Source organism: Cricetulus griseus, chromosome 2, assembly GCF_003668045.3.
Source record: "Cricetulus griseus strain 17A/GY chromosome 2, alternate assembly CriGri-PICRH-1.0, whole genome shotgun sequence".
Classification (NCBI taxonomy): Eukaryota; Metazoa; Chordata; class Mammalia; order Rodentia; family Cricetidae; genus Cricetulus; species Cricetulus griseus.
In genome coordinates, this window is record NC_048595.1 from 41066244 (window position 1) to 41083505 (window position 17262).

The following is a 17262-nucleotide window of genomic DNA, read 5'->3' on the forward strand; positions in this document are numbered from 1 at the left end:
GTGTGGGTTTTGACATTCTGTCTGAAAAATCTTAAATAGTAATAAAGGAATAACCAATAGCATTTTTAAAAAGTCCTACTATGGTGTTACTTAGTATTCTGTTAAGTCATAGATATCTTGTATATATGCTTTTAGGTCAAGTAACAGTAAGGGAAGTTTTAAAATTATATTTAAAAATGAGAAGTATAAGTCTACCTTCTATATTTAAAATGGTTCTACATTTCTCCCTTAGTGTTTATGGAGGAGTGGCCCCAGGACCATTGCAGACTCCATAATCCATGGAATATTTGTATATAACTTGTTTAAGCTATCTTGTATACTGTAAATCATTTCTATATTACTAAAATAAAGTGCTAAAGAAATAGCTGTTAAACTGTCTTACTTAGATAAAAATGACTAGAAAAATGTTTGTGTATGTTCAGTTCATAAGCATTTTTTTCTGGATATTTTTCATCTGTAACTTAGAACTTACAGAGGCTGACTGCATTTTGATAATTGTTAGCTTATAGGTTTCTAGATTTCAAGATCTTAGGTTGTTTATCATTGTCCAAATCCTAACACTCTTAGGATTCGTTGGAGATTTCATCTTTGTATAGCTAAGATCAATAAATTATATTTTAATAATTCAAAGTGTAACTGAATTTTTTTTTCTTTTTAGGTTTAAACAAGTCTCTTCGGCAGTGTCTCCTCACTGATGGAGAATTACTTCCAAGCAGAAGCTTACAACCTGGACAAGGTATTAGATGAATTTGAACAAAATGAAGGTGAGAATTTACATTGGGAAGTCTATTTGGATTTATGATATAGAAACTGTGAGAATAAGAATATGCAGTTCTTAAAAATACAGTCAAGAGGTTGGAAAGATGGCTTAGCAGTTAAGAGCACTGGCTTCTCTTGTAGAGGACCCAAGTTCAATTCCCAGCATCTATGTGGTGGCTCCCAACTGTCTGTAACTCTGGCCCCAGTGGATCTGATGCCCTCCTCTGGCCTTCATAGGAACTAGACATGCAAATGGTACACAGAGATACATCCAGGCAAAACACCATACACATAAAATAGAATGAAGTAAATCTCAAAAAATAAAAAGGTCTGATGATGTAATAATAGTAATAATATATAGTATATTTTAAAGGGGGGATTAACATTTCTTAACGTTATGTGCCAATTACATATTTTTAACTTAATGTTTAAGAGTTTATTAAAGGTAGTTTCTCATTTCCTGATTTAATGAGAAAATGTATGGCAAATGGCCAGGCCTGTAATCCTAGTACTTGGAAGTCAGAGGCAGAAGGATTATCACAAATTCGAGGTTAACATGATTCATATAGTGAGTTCCAGGTCAGCTAGTGGTACATAGATAAAATCTGCATACCAGCCCCCAAAATCCAAGTATGATCCATGCCTGTAATTTCAGCACTTGGTCAATAGAAGGAGGCAGGAGATTAGGAAGTTCAAGGCTAGTTTGGGCTGGATAGTGAGATGTGAGGCCAGTATAGGATACATGAGACTTGTCAACAGAATGAAACACGCAAACATACATTCACAAATACACACACACACACACACACACACACACACACACACACACACACACACACACACACACACAGACCCCCCACAAATGTACTAAAGTAGATAATTAATATGTCTGGGTAGTAGGTAAAACAACCATTCCTATATTTCCTATTTAAATAATATTATTAAACATTCTTGTAAGAAATAGCTCTTTTCAGCCGGGCGTTGGAGGCTCACACCTTTAATCCCAGCACTCGGGAGGCAGAGGCAGGTGGATCACTGTGAGTTCGAGGCCAGCCTGGTCTCCAGAGCGAGTGCCAGGACAGACTCTAAAGCTACACAGAGAAACTCTGTCTCAAGAAACCAAAGAAGAAAGAAAGAAAGAAAGAAAGAAAGAAAGAAAGAAAGAAAGAAAGAAAGAGCTCTTTCACACAGGGGTGGGCCTATGGCCTATCGCAAAAGATATGATAGACTCTGATGACACCCTAGGGAGGCCTCACAGTCCAGGGGGAGCAGAGAGGATATGTGATAAGTAGGGTTTTAGTTGGGGGGGGGGCGGTAGGGGAGGATGGGAGGGAGAAGGGAACTGGGATCGTCATGTAAAACAATCTTGTTTCTAATACAAATAAAAAAGAAATAGCTCTTTTTTTTATTTCTAAGCCATAGCTTAGAATTATTTTTTAAATATTAAATCTCTGCTACCCTAAATTTGAATTTAAACTTAAAGAGTGCCTCAAACTCAGAGGCCCACTTGCCTCAGCCTCCCTACTGCTAGGATTAAAGGTGTGTAACACCACTGCCTGGCCATTTTTAATTTTTTTTTTTGTTTTTGAAGACAGGGTTTCATGTAGCCTGTTTGCCTTGAACTTGTCATATAGCCAAGGGTTACCTTGGATTTCTGATCGTTCTGCCTCTGCCTCTGTCGTGCTTATGATGTTGTGCATCACAAGGCTCAGTTTTCTGTGGTGTTGCGGATTAAGCCCAGGCCTCATGCCTGCCACAGAAGCCCTCTACCAACCGTGCTACATCCCTATCTGTAAATGTAAGCACATTCTTTAAACAATTTGAAGTTCTTTGGTTTTCACTATCTGCCTTGAGCTGTTTTGTTTCACTGTTTCCTAGTCTGGTTGTCTTTTTGCCTAAATTGATTTATTTGTTGTTATTTTTTGTTTGATTGTTTTGTTTTTCGAGACAGGGTTTCTCTGTGGCTTTGGAGCCTATCCTGGCACTCACTCTGTAGACCAGGCTGGCCTCGAACTCACAGAGATCCGCCTGCCTCTGCCTCCCGAGTGCTGGGTTTAAAGGCATGCGCCACCAACGCCCGGCATTTGTTATTCTCTTAAATCTTACATTTGGTGCTGTGCTTTCCTGGTTTCCCTACTTACAAATCCTTGACTTTTGATAAAATGCCTGAGACCTAGTCCAGTTCCTCCTTTTAGTGAATTCAAGCTCATTTACCTCACCCTAGAATTGATTTTGTATTCTTACATAATAATTTCATTTATGTATATTGTTTCTATGTTTTATTTTCCCAATTAGATTATATACTTTGCAGAGGCATAAGGTATTAATCTTAATGCTACATAAACCAAATGCTTTTATTTGTATTTACTATTGTGTATTTATCACCTACTACCACATGACGCTATGCAAAGTAGGCCTGACACTAATGGAATGAAATGGTTTCTGCCTTCAGAAATCACTCACTGGGTGAAAGAGAAGGTAAATAAACTATTGTATTGCAGAACAGTAAAAACTTTAACAAGGTCTATGGGTGCATTGAAGATTAGTGTTACAATTATAACTGCATAATTTCAGCACCGTGGTTATTATTTACTGAAGGGAGAAAGAAGAAAAGGCACTAGGTGCATTTGTTTTTGTTTGTTTACCTCATTTAGAGATACAAAGTAGTACTGTAACTTGAGAGAATAACTTGGCTATCATAGTTATTATCTGTTACAAAGGAAACAAATGTTAGATGAATTTATGTTTATGATATGCTAGAAATTGATTTAATAGATAAATATCATTTTCCCAAATGTCCTCAGGTAAGAATATGAATATAAATTTAATTAGTAACATTATTACAAGCAGGGTTTCACATGCTGTAGCAAACTTTTAAAAAAACCTTATGGGAAAAATTTAAATACATACAAATTGTACTAGGCATGGTGTTATACACCTCTAATCCCAGTACTTGAGAGGCAGAGGCAGGTGGATCTCTGTAAGTTTGAGGCCAGCCTGGTCTACATAGAGAGTTCCAGAACCCTGTCTCATAACAACAAATGAAAGGGAATAATCTAATGAACTTACGTGCATCATAACCCAAGGTCAGCAGTGATTAGTACACTGATAGTTTTGTTTAATTTATGCTTTTTCTGCACCTCTGTTTCAGTTTTAATGTTTTGGGATTTTTTTGGTGTGTGTGTGTGTCAGAGAGAGAGAGAGAGAGAGAGAGAGAGAGAGAGAGAGAGAGAGAGAGAGAGAGAAGAGAGAGAGAGAGAGAGAGAGAGAGAGAGAGATTGATTATACACATAGGTGTTCTTGTCTGTGTGGATGCTTGTGGAGGCTAAGGGTCAACATTGTATCATGTCCTCAGTGGTATCTAACCTTAATTTTTTGGAACAGATGTCTCACTGTTCTCTGTTTGCTGTTTTCAGCTAGATTGGCTTGTCAGCAATCTTTGGGATCTGTTGTCTCTATTCCCCATAGCACTGGGTCACAGCTGTATGCCACCAAACCCCAGCTTGTGTCTGTAGTATTTTATGTGACTACTGGGAATCTAAACTTAGGTCTTCATGCTTGCATGACCAGCCCTTTACCCACTGAGCTATATCCCCAGACTTCTTTTTTTAAAATAAGGTCTTCTATATTGCCCATGTTAGTCTCAAACATAGGATATAGCCAGAGATGACCCTGGCCTTGTGATCCTCCAGCTTCCTGCTTCTGCCTTCACCTCCCTAGGACTGTAGGTATTCGCCAGCACAGTTTAGCAGTGCTGGATGTTGGACTGAGGCTTAGCACATGCTAAACACTCTTACAACTAAGCTAATTCTCTAAGCCCATTAAAAAAATTGTAGGCTGGGTGGTGGTCGCACACGCCTTTAGTCCCAGCTCTTGGCAGACAAAGGCAGCTGGATCTCTGTGAGTTTGAGGCCAGCTTGGTATACCGAGTGAGTTCCAGGGCAGGCTCCGAAGCTACACAGAAAAAACCTGTTTCAAAAAATGAAAAAAAAAAAGTTTTAAAAACTTTCTATTCACTAAAATGCCTAAATCCTAATTATACAGGGCTAATTGGGTTTTGTTTTTGTTTTTGTTGTATTTTGAGATAGGGTCTCACTCTGTTTCCCAGTTGGCCTAAACTTGTTGACTTGGTTATCCTCTCACCTCGGGCTCCCAAATAGGTGGGACTACAAGGTTGACCATACAGTTTAGTAAATGGAGATATCCATGTAACCTATACCCCAATCATATTGTAGATTAGAAGAGAGCGTATAGATTCCACAGAAAAATTTTCGCTCAATTGCCAGTCTTCACTACTGTTCCTTTATCTGTGCCTTGTCTTGTATCTAGACAGTCCAAAGGGTCTGCAGGTCAACTTAATTGTGTTATTGTTTATCTCAATCTAATAACAAAATTAAATTGACATAAAATTTTTTTGTTGTTTGAAATGTTCTGAGACTTTACCATGTATTGACAGACAATTAAAGGGCATTGTCTTAAATATACTTTATGTCTAGCTAAAGATTAGATCCTGTCATAATCTGAGAACATTTTATCTTCAGAGTATAGTTAGAAATATCAGTTAGGTAGCTTTTTTGTTTGTTTGTTTTTGTTTTTTGAGACAGGGTTTCTCTGTGTAGCTTTGGAGCCTATTCTGGCACTCGTTCTGGAGACTAGGCTGGCCTTGAACTCCCAGAGATCCGCCTGCCTCTGCCTCCCGAGTGCTGGGATTAAAGGCGTGCGCCACCAACGCCCGGCTCTGTTAGGTAGCTTTTTACGGTTACCTGCAAACTTATTTGTAGGCAGAATTTTCCTGTCCTAGCAGCTGTTTCTCATATAACCACTCAGAGTCTTAATATTAATTACAAATGCATGGCTAATAGCTCAGGATTGTTACAAACTAGCTCTTACAATTTAACCCATTTCTTTTAATCTGTGTGCTGCCCCGAGGCTCATGGCTTTTACCTCTATCCCATATTGTGTGTCCAACTTGCTCTCCGTCTGGCTGGTAACTCCTTTGTTCCGCCCTTCTTTATCCCATCATTCTCAGTTTGGTTTTCCCACCTAATTTTACCTTGTTCAGCTATTGGTCAGTGGTCTTGTTTATTAAACCAGTCATAGCAACAAATCTTTGCAGTGTACAAAAGGATTTTCTGTAGCACTTATTGTTATTACTTTTTTTATTTTTCAGATGAAACAGTTTCTCCTGCTTTATTGGATACAAAGTGGAATAAGATTCTAGATCCCTCTTCTCACCCAGTGTCTTTTAACCCTGCATTGACAAGTGTGAACGAACCTGTAGTTTCTAATGAGGCAGGACCACAGCTGAAAGTCTTCTCTCTGGCTGGCTCACCTCTTCTTACGAGGGAGGGAGAAGATCCCTGTGCTAATGGACAGGGCTGTAGTCTAAACTCAGAGAGTGACACAATGTGGATTGATGAGAACGCTGTAGCAGAAGACCAGTTAATTAAGAAAAGCTATAATCGGGATGATCAGTTTAGAGCTGTTGAAGTGGAAGAGGAGAAATGTGGAAGCCTCACTTGTCTGCCAGATGAGAAGAATGTTCTTGTTGTAGCTGTCATGCATAACTGTGACAAAATGACATTGCAAAGTGATTTGCAGGACTGTAATAGTCAACCCCTCGTGGATTCTTTTAGCTATTCACTGGATAATGAAAATAGACAAACTGATCAATTTAGTTTTAGTATGAATGGGTCCACTGAAAAAGGTATAAACTCAGAGAAACAAATGGATGCTTTGAATAAACCAAAATCAGAGGGGGATTCTGTTAATCATCTCTGTGCTGCTTCATCTAATAGTACAACCAGTGTCTCTTCACCTTCACAATTAAAGGATGATGACAATGTAGGCAAAGACCCTTCCTTAGGTGCAGGTACAAGCTTAACAATTAATTCATCCCAGGGAGTGGATGGAGGGTCTGCCGTTAAAAAGCAGGAGAATTTTATGCCAGATGAAGACCTTGGTGGCAAAAACAGCTCTTCTAGGACAAACCTGGGGAGCCCAAACTCCGTTTCCCATGAAAGTGAAATTATGACAAAAAAAGAGCCAGCAGAGGAGAGAACAACTGGAGATTCCCTCCCGTCTGGTTTATCTGTGTATCTTAAGCCAGGTACATCTGCAGTGTCTGGAAGGGACAGTTGTGAACACTCTTCAGATTGCCTTGTGTCCAGTGAAGCTAAAGCTGATGAAGAAGAAAGTAATGAGAATGAAAAAAAAGTTGGCACTGCAGAACATTTTAATGTGACAGAACATTTCTCTGACTCTCAGATGACTAATTGGAAATTAACAAAGCTAAATGAGATGAATGATAGCCAAGTAAATGAAGAAAATCAAATGGTTTCACAGATTAGCCAGCCTGAGGACACTAATAGTGGAGGAGAATGTATGGGAATGTCGGATTCAGATCTAGATTTCAAAGGAACTTGTGTGAATGAAAGTGAAGGGTGTGATTTCTCCACTGTTAATGATGTACCAGCAGCAAATTCTCTATCTAATGGCTGTGATTCCTATGGAATGCAGAGCCCAGTTGTTTCTTTTGTTCCAAAGACTTTACCCTCCAAAGAAGACTCAGTAACAGAAGAAAAAGAAATAGAGGAGAGCAAGTCAGAATGCTACTCAAATATTTATGAGCAGAGAGGAAATGAGAATGCAGAAGGGAGTGGACTGCTTTTAAATAGCACTGGAAATATAATGAAGAAAAATTATTTACATAATTTCTGTAGTCAAATCCCATCAGTACTTGGGCAGTCTTCCCCCAAGATAGCAAACCTGCAATCTATTAGTGTTCCTTTTGGTGGTGCAAGACCCAAGCAACCTTCTAATCTTAAACTTCAGATTCCAAAGCCATTATCAGAACATTTACAAAATGACCTTCCTGCAAACAATGGAAATAATACTAAAAATAAAAATGATACTCTTGGGAAAGTAAAACTAGGGGAGCATTCAGCAATCAATGCATGCAGTGCGTCTTTGGGAAACATCTCTGTGACCGATACAAACGGGGAACATTTAGAGAGTTATGAGGCTGAGATCTCCAGTAGACCATGCCTTGCGTTAGCTCCGGATAGTCCAGACAATGATCTCAGAGCTGGCCAATTGGGAATTTCTGCAAGAAAGCCATTTACCACCCTGGGTGAGGTGGCACCAGTATGGGTACCAGATTCCCAGGCTCCAAACTGCATGAAGTGTGAAGCACGGTTTACATTCACCAAAAGGAGGCATCATTGCAGAGCCTGTGGGAAGGTAAGTTGCATGCATTATCTCAGTAACTTGGCGTATTTTGTAATACAGAACCAGAAATTAAAGCAGGATTAAGTAAATGTAGTTCTGGTTGAGATGGCATTATAAATAGCCTTTGAAAGCCCAGTTCTAGTGAGTTTCTTTATAAAACATGAGCTTGCTGTTTGTTTCTGGGTGTCTTTTTGTTGTTGTTGTTGTTGTTGTTGTTGTTGTCAGAAAGTTTGCTGTCTCAGTTTTCTGTGAAGAAAAGTGAATTGGAATTAAGGAAGTGTTTCTTTGTGGTTTCTACATTGATAGATACTTGGTTAATGGGATGGTTTAAAATAAGGAAGTTGTTCTTTCATCTTTGTACATATTTGTGATTCACTTCTTTTTTTTCTTGTTTTTTTGTTATTTTTACATTTTTGTTCATTTATTTTTATATTTTTGAAAAAGAGTGTGGCTATGTAGCCTTCACTGATCTGGAACTTCCTTTCTAGAGACCAAGCTATCCTCAAACTTGCACCAGTTCTCCTGCTTCTGCTTCCTGAGTGCAAGGGATTATAGACATTACAATCACTGTGGTCTGTGGTTGTTTTTATATTTTTTAATATTTAAAAATTTAACTTACGTTGAGAGTCTATGTTATACCTATACTCTGTTTTAGGGTTTTTGTTTGTCTTTTTTTTTTTTTTTTTTTTTTTAGACAGGGTTTCTGTGTAACAGTCCTGGCTGTCATGGATCTCCCTTTATAGACCAGGCTGGCCTTGAAGTCATAGAGATCCATCTGCCTGTGTTTCAGAAATGCTTGGATTAAAGGCATGTGCCATTACTGGCCAGCAGATATGGTTAGTTTTAGTGAGTGTTCTGCTTGCATGTATGTGTACCTTGTTGTGCCTGGTGCTCACCGAGGTCAGAAGAGGGCATTGTATTCCCTTGAATTGGAGTTATAGATGATTGTGGGCCACCATGTGGGTGCTGAGAATTGAACCCACATCCTCTGCAAGGTCAGTGAGTGCTCTTAACTGTTGAGCCATTTCCTAAGCCCAGTCCTATTCTTGTTTCTGCATAGAGTTTTTTGATGTAATGAATGTTCCGAGGGCTTATATAAATACCTACACATATTTTCTCTCATATGACTTTAATGCAAATATTTGAAGGCTATATAGATCATTATTCTTATTAAAGATATAAAAATAACTAATATTCCCAAATTCTGTTAATAATACAATTTGGGTTTATTATGTTTATTTTTATTTTTGTGCATGCATGTTTGTATACCATGTGTGTACTTGCATATAGACCAGGGAGGCTAGAAGGGTATTTTGAATTCCCTGGATTTGGAGTTACAAGTGTTTGCGAGCTGCCTGATATGGGTGCTGGGAACTGAACTTGGGTTGTCTGGAAGAGCAGCAAGCACTCCTAACCAATATCCCCTTAGCCTCCACAATTTGTTCTTTAATAGGAGTTGTAAATATGGAGAAAAGAGGATTTTATATTTTTTAAATAATGTAAAAATTTATGTGAAATCTACATTCAAATTTTAACTTTGTTTCTATTAATTATGTAATTTTACTAACCCTTAGTTTTGTAATCTGTAACAAAGTTAAATAGTTTTCATTGGGTTGTTGTGAAGAACATCAGATACAGAAGTAATAGTAAGTCTCAATAATTTATCTCTACCTCCTTTTTCATGTGATTTACCTGCTCTAATGCTTTCAACATCAAGAAAAAGAATATTTGAGCTCCAGTGACTAGACAGAACATTTACTTCACATAAGACACTGCAGAGTCAGGACTGGAAGATCCCTTGATCTTCTCATGGTCTTAATCAGTAGTTGAGCTCCATAAAGTCCAGCTAGAACAGCTTCCTGTGGGAAAAGAAACTGGCTGAGGGCCAAACAAGACTTCTTGCTAGTTTCTTACCGAGGAGAAAAGAATCCCAGAGTCTTCTATCAATTTATTGACCAGTTCTAGGCCATGGGTCAGTTACTGGATTAAGCCAGGATTGACTTAATCATAATTTATTTTCTAGGTCTTAGCACAGTGTAGCCTGAACCAAAAAAAAATATTTTGTTAATAGATAAAAGGGGAGAATAGGTCCTTGGTGGGCAGTTAGGAGGCATTACCAGGGTGGGGAGATGTCTCAGAAACATGAGAATCCCTGAGGCTGGCTGGTAGTCATTCTAGCTTTGTCTGTGAGCTCCAGGTTCAGTGAGAAGAGGTGTCTCTAAAGAATAAAGTGAATGACTGGGAAGACATCTGACATCACCCGTTTCCTCTGTATACACATGTACACATAAACACACATATATATGCAAATACGTGAATGCACACAAAAGGAATAATTACCAGAAGGTAACTAAACCAGGGATGGGAGCAGAAAGAAGTTAAAGTTGAGACTGGGCTTTTGTCCTCTTATTGTTAAAGTTTAAGGAAAATAATCTGTCTAGTGCCTAAATATCTTGTATTCTATTTGTTAGTTAAACCTGCCTCATGTTCCTAGCTTGAGTAGGATGGTGTCGCCAGCTTGGAATTTAGAGACAGGAAGATGAGGACTACATGGTCATCTTCAGTTCCATAGCAAGTGTGAGACCAGCCTGGACTAATGAAACCCTGCTGAAAAGCAAAAGTGTTTTTTTTTTGTTATGCAAATAACAAGAAGAGTTTGGTATAGACTACTATGTTTTGGTTTGAGTAGTAAACTAGGACTGTAGGTGAACTCATAAAGAAAATTATAACAAAAATGAAAATTGAGAGAGTAGATAGAGTTTTCCTTAGTGTAATTTGGAGAATTTATGGAGGTATATGGATTCTGAATTCACAATTCCATCTTTTCCTTCTGTTCTTTTACCTCTGAGATGGTTACAAGGATTATTGACAAAATCCGTGCACTTCTTAGAACAAAAGGGTTTATACCTTGTAAACATCAATATAGTTTTTCTAGGTATTAATCAGATTGGGAAGGTAGGTAGGAAAATATCTAAGCAATGTGAGGTTGTAAAATAATATTATCTATTTGTAATGCAACTTTATTTGTTCATTCCAATAGAAATTAAATATCCCCAGTAATTTCTCTATTTCCATATATTATAAAGTTCTTTTCTCAGACATCAAGTGTATATTAAACATTTAACTTTTGTTAATAGAAAATCTATACTAGGTGCTAGGGGTTCATAATTTCATGAATTGGAAGTGGTTATCTCATAGAATTAATAATCAAAGGCTCTATTTCAGTATTTGAGAGAAACACTTTAAAAGAGGAAGGATTTATTTTAGTTCATGATTTCGGAGGGCTTAGACTATGGTTGGCTGGCTGACTCTATTACTTTGACCTGAAGCAAGGCGGAACATCATGGTGTCAGGAGCATGTGGAGAAGGCTGCTCATATCATGGCAGATCAGAAGCAGAACTTGAAGGTCAAAGGACTAGCTGTAGTGTTCCAACGCTCTGTCCCAGTGATGTACTCCTGCAACTAGGCTTTATCTCTTAAAGTTTCTCCCAACTCTCAAAATTGTGCTATCATCTGGGGATAGACATTCAGTGCGTTATCCTAGGGGGGACATTTAAACCTCAGTAGGTAGCAGTTAGTTTTGTATTTCTGTCATCTAGAGATTGACATATAGGTTCCACTTTTGCCTTTATTGTTGCTTAGAAAAGTATGTCACACACTCTCAAATGCTTAACAAATGTGCTTTGTTTTATACTGTAAGAAATTTTAAATTTAGGTCATTGTTCTATATAGCAACATATCCCCTATTTTTCTTCTTTGATAAGCAATAAGTTTCAGAATTAAAAAGAATACAGAGATTGCCTTTCCCAGATGGTGCCCTGTAAATTCAAATCATCGTCATCATTACAAATCTATATAGATTTCCTTGGGAAATTGCTGGTTCTAGGATATCATGATAATGAAATTTTTTATTAAGGATTGGGAATTTGAGTATTCTATTTTTAGGGAAGACCAGAAATTATGAGGGTATCAGGTGATAGGAGAGGCTAGCAAAGTTAGCAAAATTTAAAATTTTCCTTTACCTCTTGAATCATAGAATAGGGAAAGAATAGAGTGTGTCTTGGTTACTTTTCTGTTGCTGTGATAAAACAGTGTGAGCAAGGTAGCTTAAAGAAGAAAAGATTTATTTGTCTTAAGTTCCAGAGGGGTAAGAGTCTGTGGTGGCAGAGTGGAGGCAGCAGGAGACAGGTAGCTGGAGCAGCAGCTGAGATTACACATTTCAAACCACAGACAGGAAGCAGAGAGCACAAACTCAAATGTCATGAGTCTTTAAGCTCTCAAAACTATCCCCAGTGATGTACTTCCTCCAGCAAGCCACAACTCCTGACTTCCCCAGACAGGGCCACCAACTGAGAGCCAAACATTAAACTGCCCAAGACTGTTGGGAAAATTTATCATTCAGACACCACAATATGGACACCAAGTGTCTTAGGGTTTCTGTTGCTGTCATGAAACACCATGACCATAAGCAACTTGGGGAAGAAAGACTTTTCTTTTATTTACACTTCCACGTCACAGTCCATCATCCAGGGAATTCAGGACAGGAACTCAAACAGAACAGGAACCTGGAGGCAGGAACTAACACAGAGGCCATGGAAGAATGCTGCTTACTGACTTGCTTCTCATGTCTTGCTCTACCTGCTTTCTTATAGCACCATGGACCACTTGCACAGGGGTACACTACCCACAGTGAGCCTTGCTTTCCCACATTTATCATCAATCAAGAAAATGCTCCACAGGTTTGCCTACAGGCAAATGTTACAGAGATGTTTTCTCATTTCTCTTTTTCAGTATTTTTTATTGTTTGTGTGTTTTTCAAGACAAGGTTTCTATGTGTAGGTCCTGGCTGTCCTGGAACTCGCCATGTAGACCTGGATGGCCTTGAACTCACAGTTCCACCTGTCTCTGCTTCCTGCGTGCTGGGATTAAAGGCATGTGCCACCACCACCCAGCTGAAGTTCTCTCTTAAATAACTCAACTTATTGTCAAGTTGGCAATAAACTATCCAAGACACTGAATCATTGAAGAAGAGCAATTTAATGACAATTATATAGTCACTTGACTTCATTGTGTTCTCTTTTTTTCTGCTTTGATTTTTAAAAAGTATAACTCAGGTCTGGAGAGATTGCTCAGTGGTTAAGAGCACTGACTATTCTTTAGAAGCCCGGTTTTGAGTCCCAGTACCCATATGGCAGCTCATACTGCCTGTAATTCCAGCTCCAAGTGCCCCCTTCAGGCCTCTTCAGGACCAGAAATATACATGTTACACAGTCATGCAAGTAAAACACCCATACAAGTAAAATCATTTTTAAAAATTTAAAGTATAGCTCATAGATGAGTTTTTAATGCATTTATTGGCAGTTTGACTAGACAGAACAGAGAGCTGTGGTGAGGTAGCACTAGGGTGCATATGAAAAACTCTGGGTCTCCTGTTTCTTTTTTCTTTTCTTTTTTTTTTAATAAATTCTCTCTTTTCTGCTCTGAAATAGCTTGTGTGAACCTCTGTGCTTTGGGCATAGGCAGTGAGGGCTGATGAGATGGCTCAGCTAGTGAAGGTGTTTGCCAATAAACCTGATAACCTGAGTTTGATCTCCAAAATTCACATGGTAGAAAGAACATACCCCGGTTCTCCTCTTGCACTGAGCCATTTATATGCCCTCTCCCTGCAATAAAGTAAGAATAAGTACATGTATAACTAAAAGAGGAAAGGGAACAAAGATTTGTGCTAGCACTCATTTATCCTGTATGGTGACCACAGAGCTTACAGATTAGCTGAGGTCATTTTGTGAGAAGAATAGCCACTAAATGGTTTGAGTTGAGTGTATTTTCTGGAAGTCATCCAGGTAACAGAAGTGCTATTTTTCAAGGTGTCAGTAAATAGGGCCACACTTTAGGTTTTATTTTAATTTGTCATACTAGCTTCTTCATCAGGTTTCGTTTAAGGCATTCATAATCTTATCACTTATATTAAAAAATAGCTTGGTGACAATGATATCAAAGTTGCATATTGAAACATGATCTGGATTAATTTTTAATATGATTCTAGACAGGTTTCCTTCTCAGACATTTGAATTTATAGATACTTGAAAAATTGAACATTTACAAATATAGCTATAAATCATCATATCTTCTATATGTGTCTAAAATGGAAAACAGCCACTTTTTTATTTTATGCACTCATTCATAAATTTTATTTATGAATTCGTACAAAATACTTTACTTCAAAGTGGGGATTTGTTTGTTTGTTTGGTTGGTTGGTTTGGTTTTTGAGACAGGGTTTCTCTGTGTAACAGCCTCTGCCTCTGGAGGGCTGGGAATAAAGGCATGTGCCAGCACCACCTAGCTGTCAATATTTTAAGCCTTTCTTCCTTCTCTTCATCCTGGCTAATCTTGAAGTCATGCAATTTATAACTCTTGGCTGCTAATAACAAGTGACCAGTCATGTAAATTATTCATCATCGCCAAAATATTATTTTATCTATGTGTCTATTTAATTTCTGTTGTTGTTTTGAGGATCTCAGTATGTATCCCTGGATGTTTTGTAACTTAGGGAGATCTGCCTGCCTCAGCCTCCTGAGTACTAGGACTACTCACTGATGCCTTTCTCTCTCTCTCTCTCTCTCTCTCTCTCTCTCTCTCTCTGTCTCTCTCTCTCTCTCTCTCTCTGTCTCTCTCTCTCTCTCTCTCTCTCTCTCTCTCTCTCTCTCTCTCTCTCTCTCTGTCTCTCTCTCTATTTATTTATTTATTGTTTAGTGTTCTGCCCAGGCCAGAAGAGGGCACCAGGTTGCATTACAGAAGGTTGTGAGCCACCATGTGGTTGCTGGGAATTGAACACAGGACCTCTTGAAGGGCAGCGAGTGCTCTTAACCTCTGAGGCATCTCTCCAGCCCCCTTTTTTTCTCCTAATGTGGGTGCTGAGGATCTGAATCAGGTTCTCATGGTTATGTGGGAAGCACTTACTTTGCTCTCTCCTGAGCCCATCTGATCTCTCTCTCTCTCTCTCTCTCTCTCTCTCTCTCTCTGTGTGTGTGTGTGTGTGTGTGTGTGTGTACATGTTCATATATGTATGCATATGTGTGTGTGCAGTCATACATGCACATGTATGCATGTGGAGGCAAGAGGTCAATGTTGAGTGTCTTCTCTATTCACTTGTCCACCTTAGTTTTTGAGACAAGGTATCTGAACCCGGAGCTCATCAGTTCAGTTCAACTGCCAGGGAGTACAAATGTACTCCAAATGTACTCTGCTATGCCTGTTTTTTTTTTTTTTAATGTGGGTACTGGAGCTTGGAACTCAAGTCCTCAGGTCTGCTTTACACACACACACACACTCTCTCTCTCTCTCTCTCTCTCTCTCTCTCTCTCTCTCTCTCTCTCTCTCTCGATGTTTAAAAAAAAGAAAAAAAAAAGTGGAGAGTGGTGGTGTATGCCTGTAATCCCAGCACCTGGAAGGCAGAGGCAGGAGGAGGATCTATGAGCTTGAGGAGAACTTGGTCTACAGAGTGAATTCCAGAACATTCAGGGCTACACAAAGAAACCATCTGAAAAGCAAAAGTAAATAAAATAAACAAAGATAAGTATATATTGCCTACCTCTACATATCCCCAGGGTATCTCAACAGACACAACCACTTTAAAAACATTAATTGACTTTTTCAGAACAGAAAAATTAAACACAGACTATATTTTGCAAATATACTAGCTCTCCATGGTTTAACTCATTATTAACTTTCATTAATGTCATTTCAATATCCAGACATTTTTGCTGAAATGCTATGAAAGAAATATGTAGGGCAACAGTTTACTGTTTATTTTGTAGCAGGTTTTAATAAATATATATTATGTATTCTATCACATTATCCTCCAGCACAGTTATATTCTGGGAACCCCCTGTAGCCCATCTGTTTATTCATCTGCCTGAACTCCTTGTCCCTACCACTGGTCTTAATAATGATTCATAAGTTTACTTTTTGCAGAATATCTTGTAGTTGAAATCACATAGTATGTCGTAGTTCAAGCTGCCTTCTTTCACTACAAAACATGCATTAGAAGACTGGATATAGTTCAGTGGTATAGCATTTGCCTTGCTCCTGCAAGTCCCTAGTTCAAATGCATTCAGGTTTTATCTTGTCTTTTCTTGTCTTACTAACAAATTTCTTTTTATTGATAATAAGATTCTATTGTATGAGTATGCTGCAGTTTGCCCATGAAGTTATCAGTTACAGAACAACTTGGTTGCCTCATTTTGGGAGCAGTTATAGTTACATTTTGGTTTTGTTGTTGCTGTTTTGTTTCTTTATTGTTGATTTGCTTTTTTTGCTGTCCTGGTGATGAATCAGGGCTTTCTGGCAAGCCTGTGTCTCTGAGCTATAGAACTATCTTCTGCAACTCTAAATTAGACTCAGGTTCTCTGAAAATAGAGCCAGTGCTCTTAACCACTGGGCCATCTCTCCAGCCCCTTAGAATACTTTCTTTTGTTTGTTTTTAGACTGCTTCTTGGCCTTTTGGCTAAGGTCAAGTGTAAATGTGGTTATGCTCTATATCATTTTAAGTCACATTTCTCACTTTTTACTTATGATTTATTACTTGCTATCTATTTTATGTTTCATAATGTGGAAATATGTTATAAAGCAAATTTGAGCCATTTTAATGGTCAGAAAGGATTGGAAAGCAACAGTGACAGCATGCACCATCAGTAACATATTTGGCCCAAGAACTACTAGTGAATGTCCAATGCAGTGGTGGTTCAAGAAATCTTGTAAGATGAGAGCCTTGAAGATAAGAAGTTTAGTGTCTGTCCATCAGAAGTTGATAATGACCATTTGAGAGCAGTCATTTAAGCAGATTATCTCACTACTACACAAGAAGTTGCCAAAGAACTAAAATGGACCACTCAGCTGGTTTGGCATTTGAAGCAAATTGGAAAGGTTGGAAGAGTTTGGTAAGTAGGTGCCTCATGAGCTGACCAAAATTAAACAAACAAACAAACAAAAAAACACCCCCCCAAAAAACTGTTTTGAGCTGTCATCATCTCTTGTACTATACAACAAGTAACCATTTCTTGATCAAATTGCAAGATGTAGCAAAAAGTGGGTGGTATACAATAGCTCAGTCATTTGAACAAAAGAGAAACCTTACAGCACGTTCTAATATACTCATAAAAAGTCATGGCCACTGGTTTGTGGTCTGCTGGTGATCTGAACCACTGCAGCTTTCTGCCTCCCTGCAAAACCGTTACATCCCAGGACTGTGCCAAGCAAATCAGTGAGATGCA

The 17262-nt window shown here is 38.4% G+C and overlaps 1 protein-coding gene across 1 annotated transcript in view; it reads left to right on the top strand.

The window, feature by feature from the left end:
- Zfyve9 (zinc finger FYVE-type containing 9) overlaps positions 1-17262 on the top strand; it is a 171782-nt gene that overhangs the window by 47701 nt on the left and 106819 nt on the right. Inside the window, exons 2-3 of the mRNA XM_027402426.2 lie at positions 659-764; positions 5930-8001. Coding sequence (XP_027258227.1) covers positions 695-764; positions 5930-8001 — 2142 coding nt within the window. The 5' untranslated portion in view covers positions 659-694. The remainder of the gene's footprint in view (positions 1-658; positions 765-5929; positions 8002-17262) is intronic.